This window comes from Rattus rattus, chromosome 16 (assembly GCF_011064425.1).
Source record: "Rattus rattus isolate New Zealand chromosome 16, Rrattus_CSIRO_v1, whole genome shotgun sequence".
Lineage (NCBI taxonomy): Eukaryota > Metazoa > Chordata > Mammalia > Rodentia > Muridae > Rattus > Rattus rattus.
Window position 1 is genome coordinate 44,235,575 of NC_046169.1, and position 26,076 is coordinate 44,261,650.

Genomic DNA, 26,076 nt, shown 5'->3' on the forward strand with positions numbered 1-26,076 from the left:
ACTGAACTGAGAATAGGACCCCCGTTGAAGGAATCAGAGAAAGAACTGGAAGAGCTTGAAGGGGCTCGAGACCCCATATGTACAACAATGCCAAGCAACCAGAGCTTCCAGGGACTAAGCCACTACCTAAAGACTATACATGGACTGACCCTGGACTCTGACCTCATAGGTAGCAATGAATATCCTAGTAAGAGCACCAGTGGAAGGGGAAGCCCTGGGTCCTGCTAAGACTGAACCCCCAGTGAACTAGATTGTTGGGGGAGAGCGGCAATGGGGGAGGATGGGGAGGGGAACACCCAAAAGAAGGGGAGGGGGAGGGATTAGGGGGATGTTTGCCCGGAAACCGGGAAATGGAATAACACTCGAAATGTATATAAGAAATACTCAAGTTAATAATAATAATAATAATAATAATAATAATAATAATAATAATAATAATAATAATAAGGCCCGTGTAAAAAGCAGGGAATAGTCAGGCTAGCTGGAAAAAGAGGTCTGGTCTCTTTTTTTAAAAAAAAGAAAGAAGAAAGAAAGAAGGAAGGAAGGAAGGAAGGAAGGAAGGAAGGAAGGAAGGAAGGAAGGAAGGAAGGAAAACAGGAAAGCAAAAGCTTTCCAGAACAGCACAGGACCAGCAGCTGGGAAGGGGTTTCCTAGTCAAGGGACCTACGGAGAGCGGAGAGCGCAGAAGACCGCTTTTAAAGAAGCCGCCACTGAATTTTAAAACAGAACACTGGGGCTTCTCCTAAAGGTAGGAGGAGAACCAGCTCCCGGTTACACACAGACTGAATGCAAGGGCGGACGGTGAAACCTGGGAGACTTCCTGGAGACCACAGCTTCAGGATAAGCCTCTTCAGGTTCTCCCAAACTTGGCTCGCCCCTGTCCTGTCCCGTGGGAATCAGTGCCCTGTGCTCATGCATGCAGAAATGCAGCTCTAAGTTGGCTGCTTCAGCCAGAATCGGGAGGAAGGCAGAAATGCCTCTTCTTGTAAACAAACGAATGCGGTTGTGGACAGGTGCGGGCAGCACAATGTCTGCGCTAAAACAATAGCAGACACAGGAGACAGAGACAGGCAGGTCTATACAATAAAATCAGGACAAGACCCTCTACTGAAAGATACAGCCACTTGCAAATGACAGTATAAAATTCAAAATGACATTTTTTTCCTTAAAGGTACTATCTATATAGGTTTTTGCTTAATAATAAATAGGAGGGGGCCTGAGTAATTAAAAAACTACACATCAGTCTTTAATTCATATAAAGAAAAGGGAATATGGGCATATTTATTCACATAAGGTATGTTTATAATTTCAAATAGTGCTTTTCTGTTGACAAAAAGCATTTTGCCCTAGGAAAGATATATTTTGCTGGTCGATGTGGGGACCCAGAGTTGGGGTTCGGCAGAGTTGCTTTGCTTTTATCCAATAAAAAAAGAAAAGCTATGCTCATGAGAGCTAACAGAGGGTAGTTTTACACTAGTCTGAGCAGCCAGCCTGTCTCCTTGGAATGTGGGGTTCCCATGAGAACTAACATAAAATAGGGTGTCATACTCGTCTGAGCAACATGGGCTCCCGTGGGAGACCTGCTTACAATTCACGCTAGCACACGACATATAAACAAACACAAGGGAAAACCTCTAACCATATACAATATTACTTGGGAATAAGCTTATACAACAAATAGAAGGGAATCTGAATAAAATTGAATATAGAGAATAATAATTAAGAGAAAAAAAGAGCATGTTAAATAAATCCACATAGATAATAATTCTCAAAGAAGGGAGAAAAAACAAGAATTGATACAAATGTCTTCAAGGGTTCATTGATAATAAATAAATCAATAAATCCAAGCCTTTGACCTCAATGCATGGGAGACAAAGGCAGGGACTTAAAGGTTCCTCATAAGTTAACAGCCAGCCTAATCTACAAAACAAGTCAAAGTCAGCTCAGGTTACACAGAAAAATCCTGTCTCAACAAATAATGGTTTCCGATGGCTTTAATTGTTTTAAATTATTAAAACGAAGGTGGTTATAAGTTCGGTGGTTATGATGGTATTACACACCCTCTATGAGGGAGGCCAAAATAAGACAGACCTAGGTAGGAAAGGGGCTGCTAATGTGGATCAATGTAGACTTTTAGTGACTTTAGACTGCCACACGAAGGACATGTTATGTTGGAAGAGAAACTGTATTTGTGCTAACAGGAAAGAAGAGAAGGCTTTGGACTCCTTCCAAAGTAATAAGGATCAGCTTTGTAGAGGGAGACCTTGGAAGATCTCAGCTTCAGACAGGAGAAAATCAAGAGGACCAAATGCACTGGTAATATGTGTTGCTAAACCCTCTATTGAAACAACTCTGAAATTGACTGGGACATATATATGTCTCCAGCCAGAACTTCAGCTTACATTGTCAGTAAGTCTTGTTGGCTATAGCATTCTCATGACTTATTATTACATACCACCTTTCATGTGGTATGAATGGAGACTTATATCACAGTTTGATTATATGATCAAACTAACTTCTAAAGAAAGAAACTTGCCTTGCACCTGCTTAAACAAAGAACAGGAAATCATCCTCAATTGGTCTGTATACCATGCACATCCCATACAAATGTCTTCATAGATTCAGATATTGCTTGTAAAGTTTGTATATTGCAGAATGGAAGGCCAAAACAACAGACCGGCAAAATCCATCCTTGAAGATTCTGGGATGCCTATTTTCCTGCTGTTTCCTCAAAAGAGCTGCTTCTAGAACAGCTTCAGGAAAGGCTGCTGATCCCAGGTGTCTTTGGTTGGTCCATTCCATCCAGTCAGGACTTCATTTAAGTCTGAATTTTCTTAACATACAGAGACTGGACACCAAATCCTACAGCTAGCTTTCTTAAAACTATCCATTTTTCTAATTTTCTTGGTCTCCCAAACAGGAATTCTTCACCCCAATTCAACAGGAAGCAATTCTAAAAAGAGTGGTCCCAGTCTCTTAAATTAGGGGCATGGGTTTGGTTACTTTATAAATTATACATATGTGGACATTTTAAGGGATGATACAAATAGTTATGGTCTTGGATAGAGAGAAAATGCAGGAGAGAGGTTAGATTAAGGAATTTCTTTTCTCTACCCTTTTGTCTTTCTTCCTTAGATAAAGGGAAGGGGATTGAAAAGAAAAAAGGGTGGGGGATAACTACAAGAAATTAGACAAATGGGGTAGATTACTGAATCTACTCTTAAACCAAAAAACACTTTATAGCCACAATCTTACATTGGAAGAGATCTTTATGTTTTGTTGCATTGGTACAAAACTTTGTACATTGATACAGATTCAAGGCTTTCATTGGTATGAGGTTGGATATTGATACAAAATTTAAGATTAATTTGTTATAACATAATATTTGTATGTTTCAACTCTTGTATAGGTTTTATGACTATGAAACTCATTTAATAATACCAGGTTTAGTCCCAGTCCTTTCAACAGCTTCTAGTACAAACTTTAAGATAATTAAGTAATGTAAGTTAATAGTCAATCAATTGAACCCATGGTCATATTAGATTGTACTCTCAATTGTCCCAAAATTATAATCCTGTTGCTTGGTCTAATATACTATAAATAGACAGAAGATGGTCTATCAGAGATTCACAGAATACGGCATTTAAAATTATTTCATTATTAAAAGATGTAGTGAGTTGACCTAATGCCGTTTATATTCTACCATTAATACTGCTTCCTCAAGAGGCGTTGCCCATAACAAGCAGTCCATCACGTACTCAGGTGATCTCATGTGAACCTTCTCCTAATGTCCACCAGTCAATAAAAGACTACAGCCTATGATTAGGCAGTGGAGGGGAAAGGTGGGACAGGAGGTTCGAGAGTGGGAGGCGGGCAGGAGGAGAGTAGGAAGGGAAGTGGAGAAGAGGACAGAGGTAGAGGAGAAGAAGCCATGATGGATCAGAACCACGTAACTGAGAGAAACTGCTAATAGCAAGAGGTCTTACAGCTGGGGAACAAGTTAGTATAGTGTTGTATCTGTCCAATCTGACATATAACTTATAACATCTGGATTATGCTTGTCGTTCAAGTTTAATAGGGTTAGGGATTCCAACAACAAAAAGATCTTTTGACTATGAGACAAGTCTGCTCCTGGCAATATCCTATTCCATTTCAAAGAAGATGATGAGCACCAATAACTCCACGTGGAGTTGCTTCAACTGTGGCAAGCTAGCCACCGGTAAAGAAAATGCCATGCTTCAACTGCAGACATGCTGTCCAGAAAGGACAAACGGATGCAGGGAAGTCGACTGCCAAGCTCTGCCAATACAGGGTAAGCAAGTCTTTCCTAAGTCCTGCTTCAGAAAAAGTGTGTCACACTCTGGGCCAGAAGGCTGAAGACAGTCGCTCCAACGTTATACAGACAATACTGGGACTGTTCAATCGCCTGTCGCTGTCATTTCTATAATTTTCAGAAGCTGCATCTCTGAGCTTCCTGCATACTCGGGTAATATTTATTCCTTCTTGGGTCTCTTGGAGTTGAAGAATGGATAGTCATAATCTCACTCAAGCCTAAGTTGTTTAAGATTTAAGAAGATGGGCTGGAGAGATGGCTCAGCGGTTAAGAGCACTGACCGCTCTTCCAGAGGTCCTGAGTTCAATTTCCAGCCACCACATGGTGGCTCACAACCATTGTTAATGGGATCCGATGCCCTCTTCTGCTGTGTCTGAAGACAACGACAGTGTATTTATATATAATAAATAAATAAATCTTTAAAAGCAATTTACCTGTCAATTAAAAAGCCTATGGCTCATGACTTAGGCAAGAAGTAGAGGTGGGACATCTTAGAGAGAAAGAAGGGATTCTGGGAAAGAGGCAGGAACAGGGAGATTTGCTGGGAAGTTGCGAGGAGACAGACAGATGCATGGTACATGAGCATAGGTCACCAGCCATGTTGCAGACTGTATGTTAAAATAATTGGGTTGGGGTTGGGGATTTAGCTCAGTGGTAGAGCGCTTGCCTAGGAAGCGCAAGGCCCTGGGTTCGGTCCCCAGCTCCGAAAAAAAGAACCAAAAAAAAAAAAAATTGGGTTATCTAAGTTTTGATCTCATCAGAGTAGAGCCTAGCTATATAACCAAGGTATTTGTAAATATATTTTGAGCCTGAGTTTTATTTCTGGGAGTGTGGGGCTGGAAGGAAGAACCAGACATTCCTTCTATAGAAACCAATTCTCTTTTTCTTTTCTTCTTCTCCTCCTTTCCCTCCTCCTCCTCCTCCTCCTCCTCTTCCTCCTCCTCCTCCTCCTTCCTCCTCCTCCTCCTCCTCTTCTGCTTTTTGGTTTTTCAAGACAGGGTTTCTCTGTGTAGCCTGTCCTGAAACTAGGTCTGTAGACAAGGTGGTCTTGAACTCAGAGATCAATCTGCCTCTGCCTCCTGAGTGCTGAAATTAAAGGCATGAGCTCCCACTCCCAGTCAAGTAGGTAGATTTCATGTGAGTGTATGGGCTAAATTCTCAGATACATTTTGTAAAAAACAAAACAAAACAGAATGCCAATTATTTTTTTCTCTCCTACCCACTTTGAAAAATCTTACTATGTAACCCAGGTTAGCAGGAGCTCATAATGTAGCCCATGCTAGCCTCAAATTCTTGCCTACTCTTTCACGTATGCTCTCAAAACAGAATGACCCCGGAATTAAGACTACATGAAGATACAAGGGTTATCCTTTTACTAAAGATGATGGCAATGGTCTTTGATCTAAAAAAGACCCTCTCTCAGACAAAATAATAACAGACAAATAAAATTCATATGAAACAAATTATCTAGACCAGATTAAGAACTCCGGGGCAGGATCCCTATTGGTGTAACTGCATAGCTGTTCTTACACTGTACGTTATGATTTCTGTCTGACTAAGTTCTGTGGATAGTCTCACCTTACTGATGCGGTTCCAGCCTGAAGACCTTCAAATCTCAGGAAATAGAGTAATTACAGAGTTGCTATTTAGGACTTTTTTCTCTAGACCATCTGTTTAAAATGGCTATTAAACAGTTTTATATTTTCTATTATAATTCAAATCCATTTAGAGTCTAAATTTTAGGCTTTTCTTGTTGCAGTTTCATATAAGCCTTATCACCTCTACATACGGTGGAAAAAAACCCATGCCATAGGATATAAACAAATGACTCACCTTGGATGATTCCATCATCTTCTGCTATATTAAGAAACTCAATATGTCATGACGTCTTTCTGTCCTGATTCCAGGGAGAAATCTTTGGAACCTAAGAACACATCGACCTTTTGTTTGTCTCTCACAGAAACTGTTTTACTCCTGAGCGATGTGGCCTGTGGAGAAACGAGATACATTATGTTAGTAAATATCATTAATTTGGAGGTATAAATCTTGGTTTTCTCTTGATGAGAACTCAAATGATTTAAAGTCTTACAACAGAACCTTGTAAATCAACCTCCCCAAACCCCATAGATCACACATCCATGCAGCCCAGGACTCACACCCTCTAAAGACTTGTCTGGGGAATCCCGCTAGTCCTTTATATACCGGGCATTTGCTCTCTCGGGCCAGAACGCTATGATGTTCAGATGCTCCATCATCTAATCCGCAGGCGTCACCAAAGAATGGAGGAATAGAATCATTCTCGCCACGGAATGCAGCAGCAATGGAAGCCTCAACCTGCTCCCTGAGGCGCGCGCACGCGCGCACGCACACACACAAACACACGCGCGCGCGCGTACACACATATGCAAACATACACATGCACACGTGCGCGCACACACACATATGCAAACATACACATGCATACGCGTACACACACGCATATATGCGCATACATGTACACACAGACGCTCGCATGAGTACACACACACACACACACACACGCAAACACACACGTGTACGTGCACACACGCGTGCCTCTGACCTTCTCTTCTTGCACCAATGTCCTACCTGGCATTTGCCTGCAGTTCCTCAGAATGCCTCGGGCTATACTTCGCTTTAATTCTGATCAAAACCAGGATCACAATTAAACCTTCATCTTGCCAACCTTGCTACTCTGCACATGCGCAGTGAGTCTGTCCTAGAGCTCTGTACTGGCTCCAATCAGATCCTGAATGCTCTGAGGTTGTTGACTTTGCTCCTGGGAGATTACCTCACCTGTCACCGTCACACTCCCAGAAATCACTTCCGGAAGCCCCACCCTCCCCAACACAGCCTAAGTAGCTGAAACGGTATTTTTTTGGTTTGCTGCTTTAACTGAAAGACCCTCAGATTGAGGAGACTCACTCCAATCCTGAGGACACCCACCACCGCACGAACACACGGGACTCAGTCTTGATGTAAAAACAAGAGGTTTACTCGGGATACCAGTGCGCTGGGGCTTGACACTGTCCTCACGCAGGAGGGATGTGAAGAGCCTCAAACAGCAGAAATATATATTTCTGCTGATATATATATATATATATATATATATATATATATATATATACACTGTAGTATATATAGTCATTACAAGGCCACACAGCTTTATTAGCTCAGCTATTCCGGTGCCAAGGATATCTGACTTGGCAGATGTTTCCCCTCCTGGAGCTCCCAGGACAAGGCCACAGCTATGTCAGCACAGCTTTTCCAATATCACTTAAGAAATGGCTGCACTAAGTCACACGGGGATCTTTCAAACTTACCACATGGGACCTAAAGCTCAGCTTGGTCCATCTATTTATAACTATTAAGTGACACTCTAAGACCACCCTGCTATATGACTTAGTTGTCCTTTCTAAAACCATAATCTAAACTAATGTGTATTTAAGGCTCCTGTCTTACTTACTTTCTTTTTTCTTTTTTTTAAACAAGATCACAAATATACTTTTATTTATTTACTCTCCATTAGTTTAAGTCCAGGATGGGTATAGCATCACAGATTCGGTGTCCAGTGGCCTTTGCAGGAAGGTTGCTTCAGAATTTGAAACGAACCATGCCACTGTTTCCGTGGGCTCAAATTATTTTTCCCCAGATCACTCTGGTTTTATTTCGTTTACCTCCAGGAGTCACTGTATTGTTTTTTGCTTTGTACACACAAGCACACCTCTTGTCTAAGTAGAACTCAGTTTTATCTGGGCATAAACGCCTTCAATTTTTTTTCTTTCTTTCTTTTTCTTTCTTTTTTTTTTTTTTTTTTTTTTTTTTGGAGCTGGGGACCCGAACCCAGGGCCTTTGCGCTTGCTAGGCAAGTGCTCTACCACTGAGCTAAATCCCCAACCCCCAACGCCTTCAATTTTAAGAAGAGCCATGTGCTCTCTTTGGTTCCAGAGGCCTAGCTTGTAGCCAGCAAAAATGGCCTTGCACCACAGCCTTCCAGACATACTTGGTTTTTTTTTTTTTTTAGAAGTCCTGTTCCCAGCAGGCCTCCAAAGGCACCGAGATGACTGAAACAGCCTGTCTTACTTTCTAATACAATGGTCCAAGTTATTTAAATTCATGTTCTAAGCTCATATTAAGGAATTCTGTAAGAACCAGTCTCGGGAAATATAGTTATTACAGGTTGCTACTTAGAAATTTGTTCACTAACCATCTAATTAAATAGCTATTAAAGCTTTATATTTTCTCTTATTATGATTCACGTCTATATAGAGACTAATTTTAGGCCTTTCCAGTTACAGATTCATGTATGCCTCATTACTTCTATGTGGGGGAAAAAACTGCCGTAGGATATAAACAAATAACTCACCTTTGACTTAATTATTGTCTTTGGATTTTACTGCTGTGAAGAGACACCATGACCAAGGCAACTCTTATAAGGACAACATTTAATTGGAGTATGGCAGCATCCAGGCAGGCATGGTGCAGGAGGAGCTGAGAGTTCTACATCTTCATCTGAATGCTGCTAGGTGAATACTGGCTTCCAGGCAGCTAAAATGAGGGTCTTAAAGCCCATGCTCACAGTAACACACCTACTTCAAGACCACACCTCCAAATAATGCCACTCCCTGGGCCAAACATATTCCAGTCCCTGGCCCCCGTAGGCTTGTTCAAACCTGAGTCTATGGGGCCATACCTAGACACAGCATAATGGAAAATACATTTAGCTGAACTTCAGCAGTCCCTATAGTCTATCACAGTCTCAACAATATTTAAAAATCTTAAGTTCTAGCTCAGTGGTAGAGCACTTGCCTAGCAAGCGCAAGGCCCTGGGTTTGGTCCCCAGCTCCGAAAAAAAGAAAAAAAAAATCTTAAGTTCTAGGTCTCCTCTGAGATTCAATCACTAAACTGTAATCCCTTAAAGTCAAAAGCAAAACACATACCTTAAATATCACAGGATATACCACCATTCCAAAATGTCACAGTGAGTAAATACTGGACCAAACAGACCAAAAACCATCTGGGTAAATTCCCAAACTCTGCATCTCCATGTCTGATATCAAAGCAGTCCAGATCTCCAACTCCTTTCATCTTTGTTGACTGCAACAAACTTGTTTCTCCTGAGCTGGTTCCCCTCCCTGTGAGCAGCTTTCCTCAGTACATTTCCCACAGCCCTGGCATCTCTCCATCTTTTGGGGTCTCCAAGGTAACTTCAAATTTCAGTTTCTTGTTCCAATGTCTGAGATCCACACATAATCAAAGGGCTTGGGTCACTTCTGCAGCTCTGCCCTCTGTAGCGCTCTAAGCTCAGGTTGATCCACTCCATTGCTGCTACTGTTTTTGGTGATCATCCCATGGTACTGGTCTCTCCAATATCGTGGGGTCTTCTGCTGGAACTAGGCTTCACCAATAGCCTCTCACAGGCTCTCTTCATGTGTCAAGCCTCAAATTCTTTGCCTGATCCCTTCAGTCCTAGGCAATCAATTGTAACTAAGGCTGCACCTTCACCAATGCCCTGGCCTCTCTCAGTGCCAAGCCTCAGCTGTTCTTCATGACACATTCATGTGTTCATGCCTTCAAAACCAGTACCACCTGGGTGATTCTTACACATTATCAAGTCCAGATGAAGCACATGGTACAACTTTGGCTATCTTTGGAATATACCTTCTTTGTGCTCTCAGAAATCCTCCCAGAAGATTTAACCTGAGGGATGTTAGCCTCTTTTTAATCGTCACTAATTTATTAGCTCTGGCTGAGCAGCATCAATTGTTCCAGTAGTTTCCTTCCACTCTTGATTCTAAAGTCAGAGGCACATGGCGGAAGATGCTGAGTTCTGCTGCTTGCTGGAGTTGGAACATGGCCACCCTTATTCTATCACATCCTCACCAGCTTTCTGTTTTCTAACTCCTTCACTGCCTAAGCTTGGCAGTCCTGGAACTTGCTCTGTAGATTGGCCTTGAATTCAGTGATCTGCATGGCTCTGTCTCCTGAATGCTGGGATTAAAGGCATGTACGACTGTACCTTGACCTATTTTTTTCTACTTAGAAGTGACTCTGTACCAGACTGGCCTTGAACTCAGAGATCTTCTTGCCTCTACCGCCATGCCTGAAACTTGCTTCCATGTCACTGCTCCCTTAATTTTATCTCCTAGAACAAAGGAGATAAAATTCCATTCTACTTCTTACTGCCCCTTTAATACTTCAAGCATACATTTTGTATTTGCTCTTTTTAAGCTTGGTACCCCTCATCAAAGTGCTCTTCATGAGACTAAACTCTATAGCACACAGTCTAAACTGGGTTGTTTTAAGACCTCCTTTTTTTTTCAATGCAATTAATTTGACTCCCTTCACCTTAGCCTCAGGCAGACTCTTCAGACAAGGGCAAAAAGCAGCCACGTTCTTCACCAGACTATCACAAGAACATAGTTTTGGTCACATACTAAAATTCTTCTCCACTGAAACCACCACATCCAAGCATCCACAGATCCAATCACCCTCAGCAACAAAGTCTTCCATATTCCTACTAGGATAAACCATTAATCCTCACTTAACGCATTGCACCGCTTTCCAAAGTCCCAAACAACATTCCTCCAAACAAAAGCATAGTCAGGCCTATCACAGCAATACCCTAATCCCTGGTACCAACTTCTGTCTTAGGGTTTTATTGCTGTGAACAGACACTATGACCAAGATCATTCTTATAAAGGACAACATTTAATAGGGCTGTCTTACAGAATCAGAAGTTCAGTCCATCATCATCAAGGTAGGGGCATGGCAGCATCCAGGCAGGCATGGTGCAGGAGGAGCTGAGAGTTCTACATCTTCATCTGAAGGCTGCTAGGAGAAGACTGACTTCCAGGCAGCTAGGATGAGGATCTTAAAGCCCATGCGCACAGTGACACACCTACTTTAAGACCACACCTCCAAATAGTGCCACTCCCTGGGCCAAACTACTACAATCATCTTCATTCCAGAGAGAAAATCTTTGGAACCTAAGAATACATTCTCACTCTTGAGTCCCCCTTTTGTTTGTCTCACAGGAATTGTTTTATTCCTGAAAGCAACGGCCTGTGGAGATACCAGATACATCATTTTAGTGAATATCATTACTTTGGATGTGCAAATCTTGGTTTTCTCTTGATGGGAACTCAAATAATTTAAAGCCTCATGCTAGATGTCACAAACGGTGGGTATGAAAAAAGATGGAGTATGGCATCATGGCATATCTTGCTGATCCTGGCCACATCTGGGCCAGGCCCAGGTCACATTCCATCCTTAAGAACCATGGCTCTGAGTTAGAGAGGTGGCTCATTGGTTAAGAGTTCATGCTTCTCTTCCAAAGGATCCAAGGTCAGTTCTCAGCAGCCAAACTGGGCAGTTCATAACGGCTTATAACCCCAGATGTACCTCCCATACGATATACACTTACATGGACATATATACATAAATAAATCTTAAAGAAAAGAAAAACCCTGGCTCTTGCTGGAGAGATGGCTCAGTGGTTAAGAGCACTGACTGCTCTTCCAGAGGTCCTGAGTTCAAATCTCAGCAACCACATGGTGGCTCACAGCCGTCTGTAATGGGATCTGATGCCCTCTTCTGGTGTGTCTGAAGTCAGCTTCAGTGTACTTATACATAATAAATAAATCTATTTTAAAAAAGAAAAAAAAGGGGTTGGGGATTTAGCTCAGTGGTAGAGCACTTGCCTTCAGGGCGCAAAGGCCTTGGGTTCGGGTCCCCCAGCTCCAAAAAAAAAAAGAAAAAAAAAAAAAAAAAAAAAAAAAAGAAAACCCTGGCTCAACTTGCAAATTGCAGGCTGAAGCAAGTCACATCAGCATGTCAAATAAACATAAACAATACTCAGTGTAAGTATAACAAACTCCAAAAAAAAATGACATTCTAATACACATGGGTACTTACAGTTGTGTTCCTTCATTGTTATGGTATAAGTCACATTTAACTAGATGTGAAGTCAGAGTCAAAGACTTTACAGGTATGGATCATCCAGGGATATTTTCTTCCTAAGAATAACCCCCAAGGAAATGCCAAGATAAAAAAGGAAAACTCCTACTTTACAAACTTGTAGATAAGAAAAACAAAAATTCTACTTTATATAACAATATTGGCAAGTGCAACGTGTTCTAGACTTACAAACTATACCTGTAGAGAGTGTTCAGCTGGTTAGCATGACAGCAGACTGACTATCAAACTACTAATGTCGAAGCAGGCCACAGTAAAGCCTTAATTTCCAATGACCAGACTCTGATAGTCCAGGTAAGAAGACACAGTGTGGGTGACAACATCGGAAAGTTAGACTGAGCAAGATCAGAGCAAGAGGCTTCTGACTTACCTTTGTGTCTCAATCTTTGTGCCTCAATACAGAGAAGACTGTGACTGAAATCTCATCTCCATTTTTCTGGAGCTGAAGCAGTGCCTCAGGGGTTTAGAGGACGCTCTGTTCTGGCAGAGCACCTGGGTTGAGTCCCCAGCGCGCACATGGTAGTCACAACCATCCTCTATTCCCATTTCAGGGGACCCGGTGCCCTCTTTTTTTTTTTTTTTTTTTCCAGAGCTGGGGACCGAATCCAGGGCCTTGCGCTTGCTAGGCAAGCACTCTTCCACTGAGCTAAATCCCCAACCCATTCCAGTGCCCTCTTCAGAATCTGTGGATATATGCAGGCAAATACTAATATAAATATTTCTAAATGAATAAACCTATTAGGGTTTAAAGGAAAAGAAGAAGAATTCTCCACAAAAGAGGCAGCTTGTGGTAATAAGGCCGTGAGAAGATCAGTCACAAAGAGAGACCTCTAGAGGGATGGGGTTGGACATGCTTAGGGATAAATTTGATAACAGGGAACCTGTAGAAGAGAAGACCTGAAGGCCAATGTGGTCCTAGGAGCTTTTCTTTTTTATCTTTTTTTTCCCTTTTCTGATACAGTCTCCAGTAGGCTATGGTGGCTTTAAACTATATAGTCAAGGAGGTAACTGGGACAGAAGGCGTGGGTCACATGCCCAGCTGGATTTTCTTTCCTCTTTATTTCCTTCCTTCCTGTCCTTCTTTCTATCTTCCTACCTTCCTCCCTCTATCTTTCCTCCTTTCTTTTAGTTTATTTTAACAGGATTAGCTCTAGTTATCCCTGGCTGTCCCGGAACTCACTCTGTAGACCAGGCTGGCCACAAACTCAGAGATCTGCTTGACTCTGCCTCCCAAGAGCAGGGATGAAAAGCATGCACTGTCAGCTTAGATTTTCTTTTTTTTTTTTTTTTGGTTTTTTTTTTCGGAGCTGGGGCCCGAACCCAGGGCCTTGCGCTTCTTAGGCAAGCGCTCTACCACTGAGCTAAATCCCCGACCCCTTAGATTTTCTTTTAAAAGAACTAAAACTTGTATAAAGAACTGAGTATAGCCAAGTGTGATTAAAGTCTGTGATGGAGAACAAATAGGAATATTTCTCTGCTTAGGGAGAGTTTGTGTGCAGCACAAGATTAAAAAAACTGGAGAAAGAAGGAAAACTTATTCAGTTTGCTTAAAAATCTTTTCATTGGGACTGATAGGTGGGTAGTGAAGATAATTTTCTGAGACAAGAATGGAATGGAGAGCATCACTTTCAGGTTTGTTATTGCTAACAAAGGAGCACAGCCAGACCTAACTAAGCACTATTGTACTCCGATGATAATTCTTTACAGAGAGCATCTCCTAGAATCCAAACGGTGAAAAGTTTCATAATTTCTGCTGTTTCTCAGGAAGACAGGGTCCTAATGTCCTCACAATTACGTGTTTTCCAGTCAAGGAAACCCACAACACAACAGAATTTTGTAAATCAACCTCCCAAGCCTCATAATTCACTGGCATCCAAATGACTGATCATCACTGTCTTCACCAACAAAAAGATCGCACATGGATGCCGTCCAGATCTCATAGGTTTACAAACCTAGAAAGCAAGTCCCCCCTCCCCAACCCCACAAGGGCTTGTCTGGGGAATCCCACTAGCCCTTCATGTACCTGGCACCGACACCTACTTTCTCAGGCCTGAATGATCTGATATTCAGACGCTTCTCCATCAATGAATCAAGTCACTCTCCCTGACAGGGTGCAGCATCAGCGATGACACCCCCATCTTCCCTCATCCCCCCACTCCCAACCCCCATTCTCACCCCCAGCCACCTCCCCCAACCTCCTACCAGGTGTTTGGCCGCAATCCCTCAGAATGTTCCAGGCCACAACTCACCTTAATCCTCTCCAAAACCAGGACGCCCCCTAACGCCCTTCTGCGCATGCGCACCAAGCCTGTCCAAGGCATCCGTGCTGGCTTCAATCAGATCCTGAACGTTCTTCGAGTTTGCCAAAGACCAGGATGGACACAGGCTTTGCTCCCCACAGGACCATATCATCTGTCACTCGCTTCACTCATGCTTACTGCAGACCTGATAGCTGCAGAGTCGATGTGGCCCATTAGAGGATGTGTCCATGTAGAACTACATTTCCCAGAGATCCACTGGCACAAATGTGCCAGGGACTAGAGGTGGGCTTCACTTCCGGAACCCACCCCACACCCCACCCTACCTCGGGTACCACAACATACTTGTTTCCGTAAGATGATGTCATCAGCAATGTCCTTTTGTGTTGTATTGTCTCACTGACCTGAATATTAATTTTTAAAACTTTATTTTAAAATTTGTTTATTTCATGTGGATTAGTTCTGTCTCATGCTTGTGCACCATGTGCATGTTTAGTGCCTACAGAGGCCAGAGAGAGGGTGTTGGATCCTCCTAAAACTGTTGTGAATTCCCATGTGGGTGCTGGGAATTAAACTTATGTCCTTTAGAAATGCACCACTGGGGCTGGAGAGATGGCTCAGAGGTTAAGAGCACTGACTGCTCTTCCAGAGCTCCTGAGTTCAAATCCCAGCAACCACATGGTGGGTCACAACCATCTGTAATGGGATCTGATGTCTTCTTCTGGTGTGTCTGAAGACAGCTACAGTGTACTCATGCATAAAATATTAAGAAAATAAAGGTAGGGGTTGGGGATTTAGCTCAGTGGTAGAGCACTTGCCTTGCCTAGCAAGCGCAAGGCCCTGGGTTTGGTCCCCAGCTCCGAAAAAAAAAGAAAAGAAAAAAAAAAGAAAGAAAAGAAAGGTAGACATTGTCCCAATTCAGGCAGTGAAACAAAACCACACTGCTGATTAGCACTGGTACAAATATCCTCAGATGGTAATCAAAAGTGTCCCTTAACTCTGAAATATAAAAAGAAATGAGACTTCTTATCTCCAGTGCTACTCCCACAAAAGAAAAAATGTAAGTTAATCTCCATGATTTTCAGTGGGGATACAGAAAAGGAGACAACATAGAGTTTGAGGAACGGAATCTACAGAACAACCTCCAAAGAATAAAAGAACCAAAGGCAAACTCATTCAAAGTGGGCATGGAGGATGCAGGACAGCTCTGGCCTAGGGATCTATCTCAGAGAACTGTGCCACTGATGAAGTGAGATGAAGATGAGAGATGAAGAAAAACCAGTTGTACCTTTGGCAGTCACGTATCCTGCCAGGTTATTGTAATTTCCTTAGAACTGAAAATTCTGTTCTACATGGAAGATGGAGAATCCTAAGACTCAGGAGCTGAGCAAAATTCACACACTCAAGTATTCCCTGAATCTCGAAAGATTGACTTCTTCGGTATCAGATAAACTCTTAACAATTTTGGGTATGAGGAGAACCTGACTCATGAGTTGAGTCCAGGTTATGTGTAAATCATGAAATGGTCAGAACACTGTGGCCATGAAATGTGAAAACAAGCTTTACACTTCCCACACCAATGGAGAGTTGCTTGGATAAACGCAGAGAAGAATTTTGTCAAAAACCTGGTAGAAGTATGGAACGCTTTAATTTTAGATGATGTTTGTGGTGTTGAATGTGAAATTGCATTTTAGCCTTGTCTGTACACAGCTTCTAGAAAATGCAAAACCACCGTACTGAATACCGTACTGTTATATTAATAGCTCCATTACAATAGTATGTGCAGCAAAATGAATATTTACTAAATCACAAAAACCCTTATTTTCACTTTAAAGTCTAGAAAACAGAAGTGTTATTTTATTCAATTACATTTTCTTATCTACCAGGGGAGGAATGTGTGCTTGGGAAAATATGCCGGTACAGGTCAGAAACAAACTATGAGAGTTGCCTTCACCCTCAAAAATGTAGGTCCCCGGGCTTGAACACAAATTTAGAGACTTGGTGGGAGGCACCTTGACCTATTGAACCATTTTGTTGGCTCAAGAATACACAAAACCATTTCCTCATCTGTCGATTTTGTAATTTACCGACGGAAGAGGGAACAGAGAACAGAGCAAGGAAAGTAAACGTTAGGATAAAATCGTTTTAGCTCAGTATCTCTGGCCCCAAGACAGGGGCTGAGCACAGGGAATGGTGAGGGGGGGTACTGTAAATGAGAGGACAGGGCCGAACGGTGACAGGTAGGGGGTGGGGCTGCATTGCGGGGGGGGCTGGCCGGTGACAGGCAAGGTGTGAAGAGGTGGGCTGTGAGGGCGGGACTGAGCGATGACAGGCAGGATGAGGGGACCGGGCTGAGCTGTGACTGGGAAGGTGTGAAGGGGCGGGCCGTGGGGGCGGGGCTGGCCGGTGACAGGCAGGGTGAGGGGGCGGCTGTAGAGCAGAGGGCTGGGCTGAGCAGTGACAGGGGTGGGGGGGTGGAGCTGGGTTGTGGGCGGGGCTGAACGATGACAGGCAGGGGGTGGGGCTCAGGTGTGGGCGGGGCTGAGCGATGAGAGACAGGGCCTGTGGACCCGGCTGTGAACCTTCAAAGCTAGGATAGACTGACATGGGGCGAGGCCACTGAGGGGTAATAGATCACAACAGAACTGAGGGGCGGAAGACCCGGGCACTCGCCGAAGCAGGGTCTCGTGATCTCGTGGACACTGGCGATGGAGCATCACACACACAGGATAATAGTGCTCCAGGATAATAGTGAGCTGCGCAGACTCTCGTCTGTGAAACACAGTGGGCTGCGCAGTCAGGGGTTCGAGGGTGAGGTCGAAGCTAAGGGACCTCCCTTCCACCGTTCATGGGCCCACAGCCCAGTGCGGGAGCTCGGGGGTGACGTCACAGCACCGACCGGGGCTCTTTTCTCCCAGCCGACGCTTTTCCGGGTTATGAACCACCCCTCCATGTGTAGTACTCAGGACACACGTGGGTGCTCGTCCCGGCTATAGTGGATAATCCCAGGTATGTGACAGGTGTACTGACCCCGGTGTCCAGGAGATAACACACGTGACATCACGATAAAGGAGCAACTTGACTTACAGCACAGACCATGCCCCCTCAGTGAGACCACACCCCCTCCTTAAGGCCACACTTACCCGCTAGTGACAACACGGGGCTCTGCCTCCTGTCAATCAGGAGCCAAGCTCAGAAGCGGCCACTGAGGGGAGGAGCACTGTCCTTCCGGCCCCGCCCCTCGCTGGCCTTTCTCTCTGACCCCGCCCCCCGCCTGGTTCTACGCTGCGCGCTAGCACGGTTTTGTCCCGCCGCACGGAGCCCTTCACGTACGCTCATGCGCCGTGCTGTCCTTCTTGTCTGTCACTGCTTCACCCACCCCGGTGCGCGCGCACGCGCCATGCTGTTCCCTCGCGTCGCCGCGCTCCCGGGCATCTGGCTCCTGCGTGTGCGGCGTGTCCAACACGCTCTGAGCCTCGCGGGGACCCTGCCACGTCCCGTCCGCGCTGTCAGCGCCGGGAGCCGGGCATTGGGGAGCGTGTGGGCATCAGACGGGCCCGTGCGAGGCGGAGGCCGGGAGGATCCACGTGAGGACGAAGAGGAGGAGGATGAGTTGCTCCGCGTACCGCCCCTCCTGCCCTTTGACGCACAGCGCGTGTGCGTCCTGCATCCTGACGTCAAACGCCCGGCCGGAAAAACGCCTCGCAGCACAGGTAACCGGTATGGCGAGAGTGGAGACAGAGTAGGGAAGCCGGAAGGGGCGGGGACCTGAAGGCGGAAACGCGCGGTGCTATCGGGAGGCCGCCGGACGGAGGGCTGACGGGAAGGAACCGGGGCGGCGGTGCCGCCTGAGGGCGGGGCCGGAAACGATGGAGGCATCAGAGCGCCGCGGCCGGAAGAGATTGCAGAGAGGACCGAAGTGGGTACTGAGAGCGGAAGGGAGGAGCTACGGGTCAGACTGACAGGCGGGTGGAGGTCTGGGAGGAGCGGATCCAAAACAAGGACAAGCCGAGGGAGGAGCACTGGGGTGATCTGATGGACATCGGCATGGGGTACGCACTGTGGAAAGTCGGATTGGCTGGGGATCGTGGCTACTCTGAGCGTGGAGTCGGAGTCTGGGGAGTTTGAGGGGGCGCGATCTGGCTGAGAGTGGGATGGTACCTGGGGCTACTCCATAGGTGGGGCTGCGTGTGCTCCGGGTTGTGTGTGGGTAAGGTGTGCGTGAGATTTAGGGGCTGCTCTGGGGCGGGGCTTTCTTTAAATTGTAGGCGGAGTCTGGGGGGAAACTTCGGACGGTGGGGGCGTGCCCTTGACGTTCGGTGCCTTGCCCTAGTCAGTCGAACATTGGAGTTCCGCAGGGCGAGCTGTTTGGGGGCGTGGTGTGAGCCGCAGGGTGGGGGCGTAGGGTGGGGGGAGGAGGCGGGCCTGGCGTGGGCTCGCTTCCATCCCGGACCTAACCTCCGCGCCAGCAGCGTTCCGGGTCCTCCCTGCCCGGCTCTTGACCGCGGGACCCGTGTGTCCCCGCAGCGGAGTGGCAGGTGGCAGAGGCAGCCGCGCTCGTGCGCGCGCTCCCGGGATGGTCGGTCGCGCGGACCCTGGTGGTGTCCAGCGCAGCGCCTGGCAGCAGGCAGGTGTTCGGCAAGGGCAACTTCCGGGACCTGACAGGTGAGTGGTACTACACCCTTGCTGCTGGGCGTGCCTCCGTGCGTGTGTGTGAGTGACAGGTGAATGTGTGTGTGACAGGTGAGCGGTACTACACTCTTGGCTGCTGGGCGCGCCTCCGTGTGCATGCGTGACAGGTGTGTGTGTGTATGTATGTGACAGGTGAGCAGTATTTCACCATTGCTGCTGAGCGCCCGTGCGTGTGTGTGTGTGTGTGTGTGTGTGTGTGTGTGTGTGTGCGTGCGCGCGCGTGTGTGTGCGAGTGCGTGTCTGCTGCCTCTACCCAGGCGGGTGTAGATGTCGCCTCCCAGGACACACCGCCTCCCCCACTTCTGACCCCTGACGGCCACTCCCTGTGCTCCAGAGAAGATCAGGGGATGCCAGGATATCACATCGGTTTTCCTGAACGTGGAGAGGATGACGCCACAGACCCAGGTTCCCGCGTGTTCTCTGCTCCCCACGTGACCCATGATACCACGTGACCCCGTGACTGATCCCCGTATGACCCCCGTCTCCTCAGAAGGAGCTGGAGACCGCGTGGGGCTTGCGCGTGTTCGACAGATTCACCTTGGTGCTTCACATCTTCCGCTGCAACGCGCGCACCAGGGAGGCCCGGATGCAGCTGGCGCTGGCCGAGATTCCGCTCCTCAGGTGCGCCGTGCTGTCTGTCCCCCCCCCGCACGTCCTCCACTCGTGTTTTCACCATCTGCGGTCCTAGCGCGTCTGTGGGTGCTGCAGTGTTTGTGGTGCTCCCCGCAGCCCTCCCCGCGCACCCTCGCATGTCTGTGGATGCTGCGGGGGTCTCCAAGTTTCCTCTCGCGTTTCCGCTGAACACACCCCGGACGCTGAGGCACGAGTGCTCCCGTTCGTCTTCCCCCAGGTCCTCCGTGAGCGGGGACTCTGAGCAGCAGGATCAGCAAGGCTGGGGCTCCCGGTACATCATGGGGTCAGGTAAGCCCCGGGGCGGATGACAGGGAGACGGTGGGGAGACGGGGTGGGGTTGGGGGTGGGCGGAGCACGTTACTGAGCCCTGAGATCACAGCGGGAGAGGGGGCACGAGGGACATTGCAAGGTATGGTGAGTCCATGTGACCCCTGACCCTTCCATGACTCCTCCTGACCCCCGAGTGCATCTATGCACACGGAGTCTGCTCCGAGCTCAGGGCTGTGTGTAGGGCCGTCGGTGTGACTCTCGCGGGAGGATCCGCGGATGTGTGCCCCGGCTCCTCCCCACCCCGCATCCCCCATACCCCGCACCCCACAAGCATCCCTTGCCCTCCCAGGTGAGTCGTTCTCGGAACTGCGGGCGCGTGCGCTCAGAGACCGGGAGCTGCGGCTCCGCCGTGTCCTCGAGCGGCTGCGGGACAAGCGGAGGCTGATGCGGAAGGAGCGGGTGCGGCGCGAGTTCCCCGTGGTGTCCGTGGTGGGGTACACCAACTGCGGTGAGGACCAAGGGGCGCTGCTCTGGGTGGGCGTGGTGTGAGCAAGGTGCTGCCAGGGCGGGGTGGGCGTGGCCTGTGTGCATGGCGTTGCGCTCCGGGTGGGCAAGGCGCTGCGGGGAGGCCAAAGGAGCCATGGTCTCGCCCGCGCCTCTAGGGAAGACCACGCTCATCCGGGCCCTGACGGGCGAGGCCACTCTACAGCCACAGGACCAGCCGTTCGCAACGCTCGATGTCACGGTGCACGAGGGGCGGCTGCCCTCGCGCCTTCGTGTCCTGTACATGGACACCATTGGCTTCCTGTCCCAGCTGCCGCACAGCCTGATCCACGCCTTCTCTGCCACGCTGGAGGATGTGGCCTACTCGGTGCGTGTCAGTCCAGTGGTTAGAGCCTGACCCCTGCGCAGTGCTCAGCGGTGTGGGGTGTCCCCGCTTCCAGGCCTGTCTGCGACCACTGTTCTCTCGCTTACCTTCCACCTCTGACCCCTGACCATACCCCTTTATGACCCCTGGTCACACCCCACCCAGGACGTCCTGGTGCACGTGACCGATGTGAGCCATCCTGACGCAGAACTGCAGAAAGCCACTGTCCTGTCCACACTGCGGGGCCTGGGTCTGCGCCCTGCACTGCTGGAGTCTGCCGTGGAGGTTCACAGCAAGGTGGACCTGGTGCCTGGGTGAGCATGCTGCAGTGGGTAGCGTGGTGCGGTGGGTAGGGTGGTGGCCCACACCGATCTCCGGGCCCACCCCACATGTGACTCCTTAACCCCACCCCGGCAGGCACACCACGCCATGCTCTGGAGCCCTGGCAGTATCTGCAGTCTCAGGGCGTGGGCTGGACGAGCTGAAGGCGGCCCTGGAGGCGTCAGTGCTGCGCGCCACGGGCAGGCAGCTGCTCACGATACGCGTGCGCCTCGGGGGACCCCAGCTTGGGTGAGTCATGCGTGGGGGCCCACCCGCGCCCGCACCGCTTTCCAGCATGCCTCGCGCCTGGTTCTCCTGTGTGCAGGTGGCTCTACAAGGAGGCCGTGGTGCAGCAGGTGCAGGAGCTTCCGGAGGGCGGTGCGGCTCACGTGACCGTCGTCATCACCCAGGCCGCCTATGGCCGGTTCCAGAAGCTGTTCCCCACTGACATCACTTCTGACCCCCACACTGACTGACAGTTCATTAAAGCCGGTTGTGTTCCCCTTGCCTGCCTGGGTGGTGTCCGTGTCACGTGGGAAAGTGCTGTGCTCAGTGACGGGGGGGGGGGGGCGACAGAGCTTCCTGTGGAAGCTTAGGTGGGGCGAAGGGGGGAAGTCACAGATTTTCCATGGCCAGGGTCTAACGTGGGCTACCAGAGACCACAAAAATAACCGCACGTGTGCGTTACTTGGAAATCCCTTAATCAGCGGAGGACTGAGCCTCTGGCGATGCGCACAGAAGTGACGCAGTCGGAAGTGGCCGCCGTGCGTCCTGCAGCACAGTGGAACATTCGGGGCCCCTGTCCTGCACCAAGTTACTGGAAGTGGTGACGCTTGACTTGGGGGCGTGGAGGTTAGGGAGACACTAGTTTCTGGTTCAAGCTAATGACGTCGCTTACGAAGCCATCTGCACCCACGAAGTCGCCCGCGATGATGTTGGTGCAGTGAGGGCGCTGCCCCGGCTGCTGCGCGCGCACCCACTGGGTGGTGAGCGGGACGCTACGCCGCGTCATCTCCTCCAGGGAGTCCCCCGGGTGCAGGAGGACATAGCACAAGTTCTCGGTGACGTTGATGCCAGCAACGAACAGGCCACCTAGGGTTGTGACGCCATGTTATGTGGATGATGTCACAGGGAAAACCACACCACACAGCCACATAAACACAGCAGACACCTCGTCCCCTCCCTTTGTGACTGATGACATCATCAGGGATGGTAGTTGTGGTGTCAGGATGACACCTAGTGCACCTGTCCGGTGCCCTCCCGATCCCCACGGGCACCATTCACGCCCACGCCGATGTCTGCCCTCATCCCCTGCCAGACGCCTGCCTCATTGCATGATACCTCATCACTGCACTTCCCCGTATCCCATAAGCCATCACCATTGCCCCACATGATGTCACACTGAACCGTATCCCATGTGTCACTGGTCCCCGTGACATCACCACCATCCTGTAATGTCACTAACATTCCTACTCCCATGACATCACTGTTGTCCCCATCCCCCACGATGACAGCACTGAAGTCCCTGTTTCAGAGTGACGTTACCCTGTACCTAAGACGTCACCACGACCTCCCCAAGTGACGTCACCTGGGCGTCCATGGCCCTTCTTGGTCTCCAGGAACTGCAACAGCGCATCGGTCTTCACCGCGTTGCCCCACCAGTATGGGATCGCGGGCCACAGCTCATCATGGCGGCTGACCGTGGCCTCGTCCTCGTACGACACAAGGACCTGCTGCTCGCGCGCCCACAGCTGCCCCAGGGTGGGGACTTCCTGGGTGGAGGGGCAGGGGGTGAGGGCCAGGGTAAGGGTCTCGCCCCTCTCACCACGCCAGCCAAGGACCAGCTCCGCCCCGCCCCGCCCCATCCCCCACCCCGCCCCACGCAGCGGAGGCCCCGCCTCCTCACCCCTCTGGGACACAGCGTGTCCCCGAAAATGTTCACGATGCAGCCCACGAGGTAGTCGTGCATCTCGCGCGTCATCCCCTCGAAGTCCCTGCAGGCCACGATGACCACCTCGCGTGGGTGCAGCTGCAGCCACTCGGCTACCTCGGTGAGGGTGTCCTGGGGGGGCGGGGCGGGCCGGGTCAGGGGTCGGGTCACCAGGGACTAAGCCGGGCGGGACCGGTGTCCACCGGACCCCTCCTACCCTCCATGCTTCCTCCCCTACCAACCAGTGCCCCGCCCACCGCCACCCCCACACCCACTTCGGCCCGGACCTCCACCAGCGCCTTCGTGTACATCATGTGCACAAAGCACAGGTTCCGTGCGGAGCCCCCCGGCGCATGCGCGATCCGCAGGTCCAGGTACCTCACACCTGCATCCAGCTGCCGCGTCACGTCCAGGGTCTGCAGGGTCGGGGTGGACAGCCGAGCACGGGATTTGTGGTGGGGGGAGTGTTTCACCAGGACTCTAGCCCCGCCCACGGAGTTACATCACCGGGCCCTAACCCCGCCCCCACACGTCACCAGGCCCACCCTTACCCCGCCCTCAGACTCGCCCTCGCGCGCGCGCGCACACACACACACACACACACACGCACACACACGCACACACACGCACACACACGCACACACACGCACACACATGCACACAAGCACACACGCGCGCACACGCATGCACACGCCCTCACCTGCGTCACCGCCCATTTCATCACCGCGGGCCCGGTGAGGAATGGCAGGACCCGGCCCAGCAAGTGCAGCAGCCGCGAGCGTGCGCGGGAGATCGGAGACTTACGGTTCAGGCAGTACGTCATCGTGTCGTGGCTCCCTGGGGACATGCACGGTCATCACCACGTCATCGGCCATGCCCCGCTCCCTACTCCCCGCCGGAGCCCGGAGCGGGTCAGGGTCCCCTGTGACTGACAGGTTGGAAGGGGCGGGGCTTAAAGCCCCTGTTAACCCCCGGCCCCTGCCACTCCCCCAGCGCCTGTCACCCCCCAGCCCCCTTCCTCCAGCCCCTGTCACCCCCAGGCCCTGTCACCCCCAGGCTCTGTCACCTCCAGCCCCCCTCCTCTAGCCCTTGTCACTCCCATTCCCTGTCACCCCCGGCCCCTGACACCCCAGACCCGCTCCCCCAGCCCCTGTCACTCCCCCAGCGCCTGTCACCCCCAGCCCCTTCCTCCAGCCCTGTCACCCCCCCAGGCCCTGTCACCCCCAGGCTCTGTCACCTCAGCCCCCCTCCTCTAGCCCTTGTCACTCCCATTCCCTGTCACCCCCGGCCCCTGACACCCCAGCCCCTGTCACCCCAGCCCCGCTCCCCAGCTCCAGTCACCCCAGCCCCTGTTCCCCCCAGCCCTGTCACCCCCCAGCCAGTGGGCGGTCCCCCCAGCCTGACAGAGCCACTGACAGTGATTGACAGCTTCCCCACGGAAGCCCCCTCCCAGTCTGAGAAGGCGGGCCCCGCACTCACCTGGGATGGACAGGTGGTGCAATGGGACGTCCCACAGCCGCGGGCACAGCTGCGACATCCAGTCCGCCTGGTCTCCCATGGGGGCTGCAACTACGGCGGGGAAGGGGGGTGGGGGGCGCAGTGAGTGAGGGGCGCGGCACCCTGAGGGGTCGGGGAGTGGGGTCGAGGTGTTGGGTGGGACAGGGCAGGGCCGTGCAAGACAGAGCTAGAGGGGAAACTGAGGCAGGAGGCTGAACTGTGCTGAGAACCCGCGCTCCACAACCCTGTGCACACCCGGGGACCCCCATTCCCGCCCCTGGGTGACCCCTGGACCCGCTTGCCACCACCTGTGACCCCGTGACCCTCACTGCTCCCCCATACCGGGACCCGCACTCCCCCCACCAGTGTGACCCCGACCCACACCACCCCCCCTGTGACCCTGGAATTTGTGTTCCCCCCCACGTGTGACCGCGTGACCCGGCTGTCACTGACCTGCCCCCTGCAGGTTTCCACTCGCGACGGAGGAAGGGGAGCGCCGACGTCCACGCTGTCCGACCAGCCAGTCTGAGGCCCGCGCTCCCTCCCCGAAGACTGTGTCCCCGGGGGCGTGTCCGCCGTGACGTCACGCACAGTCAGGGCACTGGCGCGCGTACCTTCCGTGCCTACTGTGTGCGCTGGGACGCAGCGCGTTCCTATGCCCTGAGCGGGGACATCACTCACCCTTCCCGCCCTCTCAGCTGTGGTCCGGGATCGGGGGTCGGGGGGTCGCGTGGGAACTGGTTCTGACCGGTTCGCTCTTCAGCCATAACTCTACCCGGGCGGCATCTGAGATACAGAGGGGGAAACTGAGGCACCGCGTCCCTCCCTCGCCAGGCTCCACTGTGTCACAGGCTCCTCGAGGCCACCCCAAAGCCCCTGCGATGGCTTCCCTTACGGGGTCGGGAGGCCCCGCATTCCCCGGTCCTGGCTCCAGGGCCAAACCGCGAGGCTTTTCTTTTTCATCCTTAGGCTACAGAGCAAAGTAAATAAACTGTGTTTCCCGGGCCCACACGGGCCCTTTTATCGCAACATCGCCCGTCACAGCTGCGCAGGTTCGTGGAGAGGACCAAACCTCGACTAAGTTGTTGGGGAAGTTCTGTACAGATAAACCCAGGCGGCATCTTACCATCTGTCCTAGCGCCCACAGTAAATCTTTAGTCCCCTTTTTATGGCCTTTGCTTTTACAGCCTCCTGGAATGTGCTCTCGGTAGCAGAAGCAATGGGCTGCGGACAGAGCCTGGCAAAGCTCTCACTGCAGTCGCGACTCGGAAAGGACCTA

At 50.3% G+C, this 26,076-nt stretch overlaps 3 protein-coding genes across 10 annotated transcripts in view; 1 reads left to right on the forward strand and 2 right to left on the reverse strand.

Annotated features, from left to right (window-relative positions):
• Znf605 (zinc finger protein 605) overlaps positions 1–18,031 on the reverse strand; it is a 31,409-nt gene extending 13,378 nt beyond the window's left edge. For 4 of the 8 annotated variants that reach the window (XR_004385984.1, XR_004385983.1, XM_032886370.1 and 1 more), the window contains exons 1-2: positions 6,941–6,996; positions 6,167–6,321 (exon numbers count right to left, since the gene is read on the reverse strand). Coding sequence is in view for 5 of the 8 variants with exons in the window: in XM_032886365.1 (XP_032742256.1) it covers positions 6,167–6,184 (18 nt within the window). In the remaining 3 variants the exon portion in view is untranslated. Of the gene's footprint in view, positions 1–6,166; positions 6,322–6,491; positions 6,693–6,940; positions 6,997–17,729; positions 17,855–17,919 lie in introns of those variants that run through there. The other 4 variants (XM_032886368.1, XM_032886366.1, XM_032886367.1 and 1 more) reach the window with 4 other exon arrangements.
• On the forward strand, positions 17,890–21,877 carry Gtpbp6 (GTP binding protein 6 (putative)). Its single transcript, XM_032886371.1, has 10 exons — positions 17,890–18,299; positions 19,114–19,251; positions 19,613–19,683; positions 19,769–19,899; positions 20,129–20,199; positions 20,531–20,689; positions 20,844–21,052; positions 21,215–21,363; positions 21,467–21,619; positions 21,696–21,877. Exons 1-10 carry the CDS (start codon positions 17,924–17,926, stop codon positions 21,844–21,846), a joined length of 1,608 nt encoding a protein of 535 aa, XP_032742262.1. The 5' UTR covers positions 17,890–17,923; the 3' UTR covers positions 21,847–21,877.
• A 110-nt stretch (positions 21,878–21,987) lies between these two features.
• On the reverse strand, positions 21,988–24,859 carry Plcxd1 (phosphatidylinositol specific phospholipase C X domain containing 1). The gene is made up of 6 exons (XM_032886801.1): positions 24,780–24,859; positions 24,001–24,137; positions 23,588–23,716; positions 23,277–23,432; positions 22,959–23,142; positions 21,988–22,462 (listed from the first exon to the last, which is right to left on the reverse strand). The coding sequence occupies exons 1-6, from the start codon at positions 24,856–24,858 to the stop codon at positions 22,224–22,226; spliced, it is 924 nt and encodes a 307-aa protein (XP_032742692.1). The 5' UTR covers position 24,859; the 3' UTR covers positions 21,988–22,223.
• Positions 24,860–26,076: the final 1,217 nt, after the last annotated feature.

Excerpts from the sequence above, each read along its gene's own strand:
- Gtpbp6 (XM_032886371.1), top strand. The coding sequence starts at position 17,924 with ATGCGCCGTGCTGTCCTTCTTGTCTGTCACTGCTTCACCCACCCCGGT. Across the intron at positions 18,300-19,113 it reads AAAAACGCCTCGCAGCACAG|CGGAGTGGCAGGTGGCAGAG; the intron begins GTAACCGGTATG and ends GTGTCCCCGCAG. Across the intron at positions 19,684-19,768 it reads GGATGACGCCACAGACCCAG|AAGGAGCTGGAGACCGCGTG; the intron begins GTTCCCGCGTGT and ends CCGTCTCCTCAG.
- Plcxd1 (XM_032886801.1), bottom strand. The coding sequence starts at position 24,858 with ATGGGAGACCAGGCGGACTGGATGTCGCAGCTGTGCCCGCGGCTGTGG. Across the intron at positions 23,717-24,000 it reads TGAAATGGGCGGTGACGCAG|ACCCTGGACGTGACGCGGCA; the intron begins GTGAGGGCGTGT and ends CCGACCCTGCAG. Across the intron at positions 22,463-22,958 it reads GAAGGGCCATGGACGCCCAG|GTGGCCTGTTCGTTGCTGGC; the intron begins GTGACGTCACTT and ends TCACAACCCTAG.